Genomic DNA, 10,982 nt, shown 5'->3' with positions numbered 1-10,982 from the left:
CATTGCTGGTGGGAATGCAAGCTGGTACAACCCTTTTGGATGTCAGTGTGGCGATTTCTCAGAAAATTAGGAAACAACTTTCTTCAAGACCCAGTAATACCACTTTTGGGTATATATCCAAAGGATGCTCAATCGTGCCACAAGGACATGGGCGCAACTATGTTCATAGCAGCTTTGTTTTTCATAGCCAGAACCAGGAAACAATCTAAATGCCCCTCAACCGAAGAATGGATAAGGAAAATGTGGTATATTTACACAATGGAGTACTACACAGCAGAAAAAAACCGACATCTTGAATTTTGCAGGAAAATGGATGGAGCTAGAAAGCATTATTTTGAGTGAGGTAACCCAGACATAAAAAAACAAGTATCACATAATTCATAAGTGGTTTTTAAACATAAAACAAAGAAAACCAGACCACAAATCACAATCCCAGAGAACTTAGACAACAATGAGGACACTAAGAGAGACTTACATAAATCTAATCTACATGGGAAGTAGAAAAAGATAAGATCTCCTGAGTAAATTGGGAGCATGGAGACCATGGGAGAAGGCAGAAGGTGGGGAAGGGAGGGGAGCGAAGAAAAATATATAGCTCAATAAAAACAAAATATATATTTTATATATTGATAATAAAATATATGTGTGTGTATATATATGGGATAGGGTTGAAGGGGGAAGGGGAAAGGCAGGGAGGGGAGCAAAGAGAAATGTAGAGCTCAATAAATATTAATTTAAAAAAAAGTAAAAAAAAGAAAAAAGAAAAAGAAAACCACATGAGGGGGGAAAAAAAGAGGCAGAACAAGGATAGGAAGATAACAAATTTGAGGCCATTCTGACTGCAGAGTGAGTCCTCGTCTCAAAAAACAGAAGCAAAACATGGCCAAAGGAAAATATCAACACTCAAACTTTCATTGGTGATATATCAAAAAAAGAAAACAAAAGTGGTGATTGAGTTTTACTTAGATTAAATTGTTAAGAAATAAAAAATAAGTAATAACAATGAAAAATACTAGGAGTTTGCTCATGAAAATACCAGGAGTTTTTGCTCATGAAATTATCAGAAGTAGTATAGCTTATACTTTTTGTATGTGCCTATAAAGGTATTCAGTCAAGTAAAGTTCACTTAGTACGCAGACAAGATTATGCATAAGCAAAATTTCCTAAAACATCAAATGCACTAGAACAAATGCACATTTTCAAAATAAGCATTCTAGCAGATGTGACCTATATCAGAATGTGAAACAGAGGTTGAACGGGGTGTGTTGATGCTTATCTTTAAACCCATCACTTGTGTGTGTAAATCTCTGTGAATTACAGGCCAGCCAGGGCTACACAGAGAGATCTAACCTCACCCCCCGACACCCAAAGAGGTTGAAGAAAGTAGTAGAGAATAATTATCTGCAGAGCACATACAAAATGATAAACATTGTGCAAAATTCTTTCCAAGTATAATTTACTTACTGTATACTGTGGTTATGGTACCTTGTATATGACTTCTGAGGAACCATAACTGAAGTTGTGGTGACATAGACACATATGTGCAGGAACACACACACACAAAATTAGAAAAAAAAGTAACAGCACAAAATATAACTAATCCCACAAAACCTTCATGCTTTATATATACTTCATTAAGAATTTTTATGCCAAAGATTTAGAATCTTTCTGCTTATTTGAACAAGAATTCCCTAAAACATGGACCTGCTCTTACCTTTAGACTTCGGGATCAGTTCCCCACAACTGAGTATCCGCACCTCAGCAAATGGCTTGCTAGCAGCGTCTGTCTTCTGGTTTTCAATCTCTCTGACAACTTCTTGGCCAGAGATCACTTGCCCAAAAACAACATGATGCCTAGAGTGTTAAGTAAAGATGTCTAAATAAAACCTTCTTACTTTAATAGCAACAAAGTTGTTGTGAAATATTAAAATATGTTGTAAAATATTAAAAACTTTACCCATCTAAATGAGGAGTTGGTTTCGTTGTTCTTTTGGAAGTCATCAGATATAAGAATAAAAAACAGAGAGACAAAGTTAGCATCTCTAAAAAGAAAAACAGTGCATGGAAACAAGAAATTGTGTTACCTTTACACAGCAGAACCTCATGAGTGCAAAGGATTTTCCACACAATTAAAAAAAACACTTGTTCTGAATATAAAAGCAGTGACTACTTATTATTGACCTGCATGTAGTTAACATTTGGTATTATTTCTATCCACCCGTATTTCTTAAATGTAACTGGGTTTCTTAAATATTCCTGATAGTATGATGTTCTACTGTATTGATATTACCAAAATTTACCAGATCATTCTACTAGCTTACGGGTTTAACAACAGTGCTTTTCACCCTAACATTTAACAGTTAAAGTGGAGGGTATTAGAGGGCTTAAGATGGGAACAGTCACTGTTTGTGGCCCCGAAATGTATTTGTTGAACCAGTATAGAAACAGTCCACTTAAGTCTCATACATTTAAAAATTAACTGCCAATATTTAACTGTGGATTCTTTTGCATGAAAACCCAAGTTCCAGAGCTCTCAGAGTATCTAAAAATCATGGCACCTAGCACACAGTAAGTGACTAGTGCTCAGTGTTCCTGCTTAGAGTCCATGTTCAAACAAGTTTACTTATGGAACTTGCCTTCACCAGGCAATCTGTGATATAAAGAAAAATTCTGTGTTGAAGAAAAGTAGCGTTAAAACAGGTCAAGTCCAAATAAGAACATGATGGTGCATGTACTGGGGGAAGCTAAGATGGAGGATAACTTGAACCCAGAAGTTCAAAGAGCCTTGAGCATGAGATTCTTTCAAACCAAACTCACCTAAAACTAAAGCATTTTTTTGTTCAATGAAATTTTTGCAAGCACTGCCCTCAACTCCTTTTTATTTCCAAAGTCAAACTTAAAATGATGTATTTAGAAGCCTGGTACGTGGTTATGTACCAGAGACGTGGCACAAAATCTCTCACAACTAGACAAAGTCCTTGGTGTACAGCATGAGTTTGATCCCTAGCACCCATACAAAAAGCTGGGTATAGCTGGGTGGTAGTGGCACACACCTTTAGTTCTAGCACCTGGGGGGCAGAGAGAGGCTGAATTCTATGAGTTTGAGGCCAGGGTGGTCTACAGAGCGAGTTCCAGGACAGCAGGGCTACACAGAGAAACCTTGTCTTAAAAAACAAAACAAAAACCCCCAAACAACAAAACAAATGAAAGCCAGGTACAGTGGTGGATGGTGCCCAAGTTTGTCCTGACAGGAGAAATGCCGTTAAGCCACCTTTCTTTCTTGGCGAGCTCTATCATCTGAGATCTTTAGTAACTGGTTCTACTATCCCCCTTAGTAATTCTTTGTTTCACCTCTCTTACAATTTTTCTCTTATAATGGCAATGGGGAAGGTTAGAAGGGATACTTTAGACCTTAAATACTTACATGAAGAACTGTGAGCCATTTGTATCCTTCCCTCTGTTGGCCATTGATAAGAGAAATTCTTTGTTGTGTTTAACAGCAAAACTTTCATCTAAAGAAAAGAAAAATTTTCAGTTATGTAAGAAGCATAAGCTCCAAAACACTTATTTTAGAGGCTGGCAAGATGGCTTAGTGGTTAAGAAGTTTGTGTACAAACATGAGGACCCAACTTCAGATCCCAGGACCCAACCACGTAGAAGACCAAATTGACTACTGAACACCTGCAAGCTCAGTGCTGTGGGAAGCAGTAATAGAACTGCTGGGCTTGCTGGCTGATAGTTTAGCTTAAGGCTAAGTGACAAACCCTGTCTAAAGGAATAAGGCAGAATGACAGAGCCCTGATGTCTTCCTCTATTCTGTACACATGTGCAAATGTTCCTATTTGCTACACTTGTACACATACATCACACTCAAAAAAAATTCATTTTTCACTCCTGTTCATAACAGAAATGTTCCTGTTTGTTTATTTGAGACAAGGTCTTGTTATTTAAGCCAATTTGGTCTCCAAATCCTTCCTCAGCTCCCCAGTGCTGGTGTTACAACCATTGCTACCATGCCTGGCTGGAAGTGTTCATTACTGTCAAACACAACACAAACAACGAAGTAGGTTACGAAGGAAGAAAGAAGCAATTATGAACCTAATTTTTTCCTCTCTATATTTTTAGATTTAACACTAATTTTTCCTCCCTGGCATAAAGGATGAACTCAGTGTCCCATGCACGCTAATCAAGCACACTATCACTGAGTCTAAAGTACATAAAATTTCTATGCCTTGCTTGCCTATCATGCATAAGGCCTGGGATTTGATCCCAGCACTGTACTAAAAATAAACAGCAATACAGTAAGAGAGTCCAGACAGGATTCCTTTACAGTTTATCCATTTCATTGTGAGCATGGATAAACATCAGTCTAGACTCAACTTCATTCACCTTCACCATAGCATTATTTACTTCAATGGAAAGAACTTGTCTTCCAATCCTTGATAGAGAATGCAAAAAAGTAAGCGAAATTTGAGATAATATTCTCCTGAATACCAAAAGTGAAACATAAAACCCATTAACTTATTTCTACTTATCTGCCTTTAGTTGTATGAAAACTCAAGGTCCAGACCTACTATAATTTATAATGAGTGAAAAATACTAAAAACAATTTAGTGCTCTTCCAGAGGACCCAGGTTCAATTCCCAGCACTCATATGGCAGCTCACAACTGTCTGTTACAGGGGAATCTGACAACTTCACATCAAATCACATAAAAGTTAAATAAAAAAGAAAAACAATTTAGATGTATAAATTTTACCTTCAAAGAATCCTCCATAAATAGATTCTCCTCCTCTTCCATTCCCTAGAAATGAAAAAAAAAAATCACTCTTAGATCTCAGGATAGTAAATTCAGGCAAACACTTCTCAATTCTGAATCAATAACACTCAAAGGACTATAACAAATTATAAGACATCAATATAATGCCAATAACAAGATTGGAAACTGCCTTTCTCCTATGATACTTCAGTAAGAATACGACAAGTTGCCAGGCTGTGGTGGCGACACCTTCAGTGAGTTCCAGGACCCCTACAGAGAAACCCTGCTCCCCCCACAAAAAGAAGCCAGGTGATGGTAGTGTATGCCTTTAATTCCAGCACTCAGGAGGCAGAGGCAGGAGGATCTCTGTGAATCAGGAGGCCAGTCTGGTCTACAAGAGCTAGTTTCCAGGACAAGCTCTAAAGCTAGAGAAACCCTGTCTCGAAAACTGGGAAAAAAAAGGGGTGGGGTGATGCTGCTGAAGAGAAAGCTCCAGTGGTTAAGAGCTCTGGGTTCAATACCCAGCACCCACATGACAGTTTACAACTGCCTTTCTAACACCAGTTCCAGGGGATCTGACACCCTCACAAAGGAAAAAAAAAACAATGCACATAAATAAAAAATTTAAAAAAAAAGTATGTTCTTTAAAACAAACCAAAACTAACAAGCCTATTAAGATTCATGGGAAAAGACTCAGGGTAAAGGTGCCTGTCACCAATCTGACAGTCAGAGTTCAATCTGTGGGACCCACATGCTGGAAGGAGAACCTTTACCCTGCAAACTGTTTTCTAACTCCACATACCATAGCACATCATTACCCACAATAAATAAATGTTAAAAAAAAAGTCTACGGGGAAAAGATCTGTCAAGTGAGTATACAAGTCTCTTAATAAAATGACACCTTTTCATAGTGTCCTTAAAAATAATATTGTTTTTCCAGGTAATTGTGGTGCACACCAGCACACAGGAGGCAGAGGTAGGCAGATCTCCATGAGTTCAAGGCCAGCCTGATCTACAGAGCTCGTTTCAGGACAGGCTCCAAAGCTACAGAGAAACATAGATAAAATTGAAAAAAAGAAAAAAAAAAAACTAGAGAGTACTTCAAGCTGTGCAAAAGTCAAATTCATATGGCAGATTTAGAGGCTATAATGTTTGTTTTGTGTTCAGAAGAAGAAATTAATTCATACACAGATACAACTGGTCCCGAGGTACAGCTGAGCAGCACCTAACTAGCATAGACAAAGCCCTGGGCTTACTCCCTAGCACTGGAGTAAAAGGGGAAATTCCCTTCTCTGTTTTCATCTTTTCTGTATTTCTGTGAGTATTCCTATGTACTTCACCAAAGACTTCAATGGAGTAAGAAAATCAAACTAAAACTTCCATATGGAGCTGAAAAAATGGCTTGGCAGTTAAAAGCATACTGTTCTCACAGAATCCCCGAGTTCAGTTCCCGGCTCCCACATCAGGCAGCTCACAACAGTCTAATAACTTCAACTCTAGAGGATCTGACACCTTTGGTCACTTCAGGCACTTGCACTCTGGTACAAACACAGTTAAAAACTAGTAAAGAAGTCATAGAAATAAAGATCCTTTATGGGCTGCAAGACTGCTTAGTGGAAAAAGGGCACTCACACTTCCAAGTGCAACAACCTGAGCTCGATCCTTAGAACCCATATAGTGGAGAGGACAGACTCTTAATATAAACTGTTTTCTGATTTCCATGTCCTGTTCAACATGCACAACAAAAAACACCCAAAACCTTTATGTTAACCAAAACATAAATATGTCTTCTCTTCTGTGGGACTCAAAGTCTCACCTTCACTGAAGTCACCACCCTGAACCATGAAATCCTTGACAACTCTGTGAAAGAGACAGCTCTTATAATGTAATGGCTTCTGAGTTGATTTCCCTGTCCCCTTTTCACCTGGAAAAAGAAACATTCATAGGTCAACGAGAAGTAAAGACTGAAGTACTACAAAAGCCTCTATTTTTCTGGAGAACACAGAAATCAATCACAAATAAATCCTATTACAGCTAATATTTATTTTTTAATTTGTTAGTTAACTTGGATTTTTGAACCCAGGTCTCAGTATGTAACTCAAGCTGGCTTTACACTCACAACACCCATCTCAGCTTCCCAAAGGCTGGATCTACAGGAGTACAAATCACATCTTGCCTATGGCCCAGACTGGCCTTGAATTCATGCTCTCGACTCAGCCTGGGTTCCGGCATTTTATGTATTCGTCCACATGCAGGTCTCACAGCTAATATTTCTAGGAATTATTAGGGCAATTGAAAATGAAAACAAACCTGTACAAAGACAACGAAAATTCTCACACGTTTTGGGACATACATCAGAAAATAATTCAAAGACAACTCTTCCAGCTGAAAAAGAAGGTAATTGGTTTAAATGTCTTGATTACAATTTTAAAGACTAGTATGAAAATTTTAATTAAAAACATTAATATTCTTACCAGGTTGATTATTAATGGCAATGTCAAAAAAACATCGAGGACGCTGGACCTTTATTCCCATGGTTCCAACACTTCAGTCTGTAAGTGTATATGATACAGTTTCAGGCAAGCAGACTAAAATAGCAAAGATTTTCCATTAATATATAAAAGTCAATTCTACTGCACATAAGTTATAAATGTTATTTGAATTTATTTTCCATTTGTTTCCATTGGGTAACTTATGACTTTTAGAGATTAAAACTGTGCTTTGAGGAAAATAAAAAAGACTTTAAAAGGTTAAATTAATTACTGGGCAGGAGTTGTGCTAATCTCTATTATTCCAATTTTAGTAAATGTGCTCCTGAAGAGAGCATAGTCATTATAATATAATAAATTTCTTTTTTTGGTTTTTCAAGACAGGGTTTCTCTGTAGCTTTGGAGCCTGTCCTGTAACTCTGTAGACCAGGCTGCCCTCAAACTCACAGGTATCCACTTGCCCCTGCCTCCTGAGTGCCGGGATTAAAGGCATGTGCCACTACCACCAGCCATCATTATAATATAATAAATCTCTATTTTACCAACCAAAGCCAGAGTGCAACCCCATAGAGAAAATTGTATTAAGTATGTATAACTAGTGAACAGAATATGAACATTGCCTTTAGGTGGGGGAAACAAACAATAAAAAACAAAACCCACCAAGGGCAATTGAGCCAATCCTTTTGCTCCTAGGAAACAAAAAATGAGAGCTCTAATTAAAATGTGAGATAGTAAGGAAAAATATTCAAATTTCCCAACAAAACCAAAATAAATCATTTATGAAGAAAAGGAAGAGGTTTTTGTTTCTGAGGCAAAATCTTACTCTAGCTCTGGCTAACTTGGTACTCACAATGTAGCGCAGGCTGGCCTCAAATTTGAGGCAATCCACCAGTGCTGAGATGACAGGTGTGTACCACTACACCTGATCTGGAAGGGTAGTATTTCAATGATACTAATATATGGTAGAGAGAATTCTGACCAAAAGCACATTAAATTTTACACGAGGCAACTTGTGATCAAGAGGAACAAACAGCCTATGACAGGCATATACTTATGTGTAAGATACCATGTAGACAGCTTTATCTACAGCAGGTACCTTTTACTTGATATTCTTCTTGTAAACCATTGATTTTAAGGACTTAAAATGTCCAATTATAATACTTGGTATGGAATGACGCAGTAAAGTGAAGAGCAGATGTTATTCAGCAAGTACTGAATAACAGCCAAGCTAACAGACCAAACACTTTAGTCAAAAAAGACTAAAACACTTTTGTTTTTATTTAAATTATCACAACTAGATTTCTAATGTGCCTCAGCAAACAGTCTATGACAATTCATTGTAAGCAGAGCCCTGAAAGGTCTGCATTCTTTACTATGAAAAGATTCTTCCTTTTTGTCATTCTTTTTTTTTTTTTTTTGGTGCTGGGTCAATGCAACCTAGGGCCTCACACATGGTACTTGTATTCTACCACTGAGTTATACCTCTGCATACCTTGGCTGATATTTTTAATTGAGTCAACAGTAGATTTACATCTATTACAGAAAATAACTGAAGGATGGGCATGCATGGTGGCACAACCCTTTAGTCCAAACATTGGGGGACTAAGTCAGGATAACATAGGGATAGTCTTTTTACTATCCTTTAATCCCAGCACCCAGGAGGAAAAGGCACGTGGATCTCTGTGAGTTTAGGGCTAGCCTAGTCTACATGGTTTTGCAAGACACCCAAAGCTACATAATGAGACCTTGTCTCAAAATAAGACAAAAACACTTAATGAACAATGGTGACACAAAAGATGGCTTATATACTATGTCTCTAAAGTTATTAAATGGAGTTGAGAGATGGTACAGTGGTTAAGAACTTTTCAAGAGAACCGACGTTTGAATTCCAGAATTCATATGGTAGCTCCCGACCATCTGTTAACTCCAGTTCAAGGGGACCTAATGCCCTCTGTGACCTCTACAGACACTGCACACACATTGTGAACACACATATATGTAGGCAAAATACCCACACATATAAAATAATGTTTAAAATAAATAAAATTACTAAGACGCTGTTACTAATCATCACTAAAGACTTAACAATTGCTAGTCATAAATAGGATGTTTCCTCTACATTTATGACTCTCAAATATTACTTAATACTACCTAAAGTCTGAAACAGTAAGACAAATATTTAATCAATATCTCATAAAAATATTAAGATAGAAATTTTAATTTAAAGAAAAATTGAGTCCATAAAAATTTCAAAAATTGTTCATTCAATCCTGTGCTCCCAGCACTCCAGAGTGTTTCCTGTCTAAAACAAATAGCAAGATCCATTTCAGGAGGGAAAAATTAGTCACCAATTGTCTCAGAATATGATCAAATCTTTTGTGAATATATATTTGTCACAAATTTGCTTAGCCTGAATGAATTATAGCTAATATCATAAACCCAGATTTGGATTTTTCTGAAAAATAATTACCACACCTGGGGCAGTGTCCCATTTTTGTACAGCAGTCAGTATATACTGCTCCCATTAGATGGAATGCATGTTCTAGTTTCACCTTCTTTCCATTATTGCTTATGAACTGTAACCATTTATCATATACTAATGTTATAAACTCACTTTGCCTACCTGACTTCCACAGAAATTTGAGTGACACTGAATTTACTTATTTATTTTCTTATTAGAGATTTTTTTTTAAGGCAGGGTCTCCCAATGAAGCTCAGGCTAAACTTCAACTTTCAATCCCCCTGCTTCTACCTCCTGTACTGTGATTACAAGAGTGCACCATGAGACCTGGCAATGGAAATACTTTTAAAATAAGAAATAAAGTCAGTAAGTTCACACACAACACAAAACCAAGTTATACAAATAACATGCAAAGTCCTAACTATAAACTGTTACCATTTGTATTACTTTACTTTCCATGCAAATGATTAAAATATTATTTAAAGTGTTTATTAATCATTTTGCATGTCACCAATAAATAATATTTATAAAACAAAATGCTAAACTTCCTCAAATATATTTCAGAAACATCATTGAGTGGTCAGAAATTCATTTTGCAGTTTCATATGTAAACAGATTTCCATATTCACACTAATGGGTCTTTAAGCCTAAAGTATATAGGCAACCAATTATTAGCCAGTATTTTAATTAGGTAATAAGTAATGTAGTGACTTTATCACATTCAAAGAGTTATCTGAAGTTTCAGAGTCAGCATTAGATTGAGTCTCACTCTTAAAGAAACAGACAGTGGATTTTTTTTTAAATGATTAAGATGTCAACCAAGTCTTTTTTTGCACCTTCTCACTCTTCTGGTTATGTTTCTTAAGATTCAATTTGGCGGGGCTGGAGAGATGGCTCAGTAGCTAAGAGCACCAGGTGCTCTTCCAGAAGACCTGGGTTCAATCCCCAACACCCACATGGCAGCTGACAACTGCCTGTAACTCTAGTTCCAGGGGATCTGGCATCCTCACACAAACATACAAGCAAGCAAAACACCAATGCACATTAAAAAAAAAAAAAAAAAGATTCAGTTCAACCACAGTACTCTGAGACTCACTCTTCAAGTTGAACAGTCCTTCCTTAGTGAAAATTATAAACTCATCTATAAATTCCACTAAATCAAAATCTTTTTATTTTTTGGACTGGTTTCACAATTTTTTTTTTTTTTTTTTTTTTTTTTTATACTTGTTTATTGTGAGAAGAAAAAAAAAAAAATGACTCATGTAGTTTATATG

At 36.8% G+C, this 10,982-nt stretch overlaps 1 protein-coding gene across 7 annotated transcripts in view; it reads right to left on the bottom strand.

Annotated features, from left to right (window-relative positions):
• Positions 1–10,982, bottom strand: part of Ppig (peptidylprolyl isomerase G) — a 28,513-nt gene that overhangs the window by 12,792 nt on the left and 4,739 nt on the right. For 3 of the 7 annotated variants that reach the window (XM_013345994.2, XM_013345999.2, XM_013345997.2), the window contains 7 exons: positions 7,233–7,310; positions 7,069–7,143; positions 6,575–6,682; positions 4,759–4,803; positions 3,425–3,512; positions 1,958–1,987; positions 1,715–1,854 (listed from right to left, as the gene is read on the bottom strand). In XM_013345994.2, the coding sequence (XP_013201448.1) occupies positions 1,715–1,854; positions 1,958–1,987; positions 3,425–3,512; positions 4,759–4,803; positions 6,575–6,682; positions 7,069–7,143; positions 7,233–7,293 (547 nt within the window). In that variant the 5' untranslated portion in view covers positions 7,294–7,310. Of the gene's footprint in view, positions 1–1,714; positions 1,855–1,957; positions 1,988–3,424; positions 3,513–4,758; positions 4,804–6,574; positions 6,683–7,068; positions 7,144–7,232; positions 7,347–7,907; positions 7,937–10,982 lie in introns of all 7 variants that reach the window. The other 4 variants (XM_013345995.2, XM_026778211.1, XM_005346525.3 and 1 more) reach the window with 3 other exon arrangements.

Source organism: Microtus ochrogaster, chromosome 4 (genome assembly GCF_000317375.1).
Source record: "Microtus ochrogaster isolate Prairie Vole_2 chromosome 4, MicOch1.0, whole genome shotgun sequence".
NCBI classification, from domain to species: Eukaryota; Metazoa; Chordata; class Mammalia; order Rodentia; family Cricetidae; genus Microtus; species Microtus ochrogaster.
This window is presented reverse-complemented; position numbering and strand designations above follow the sequence as displayed.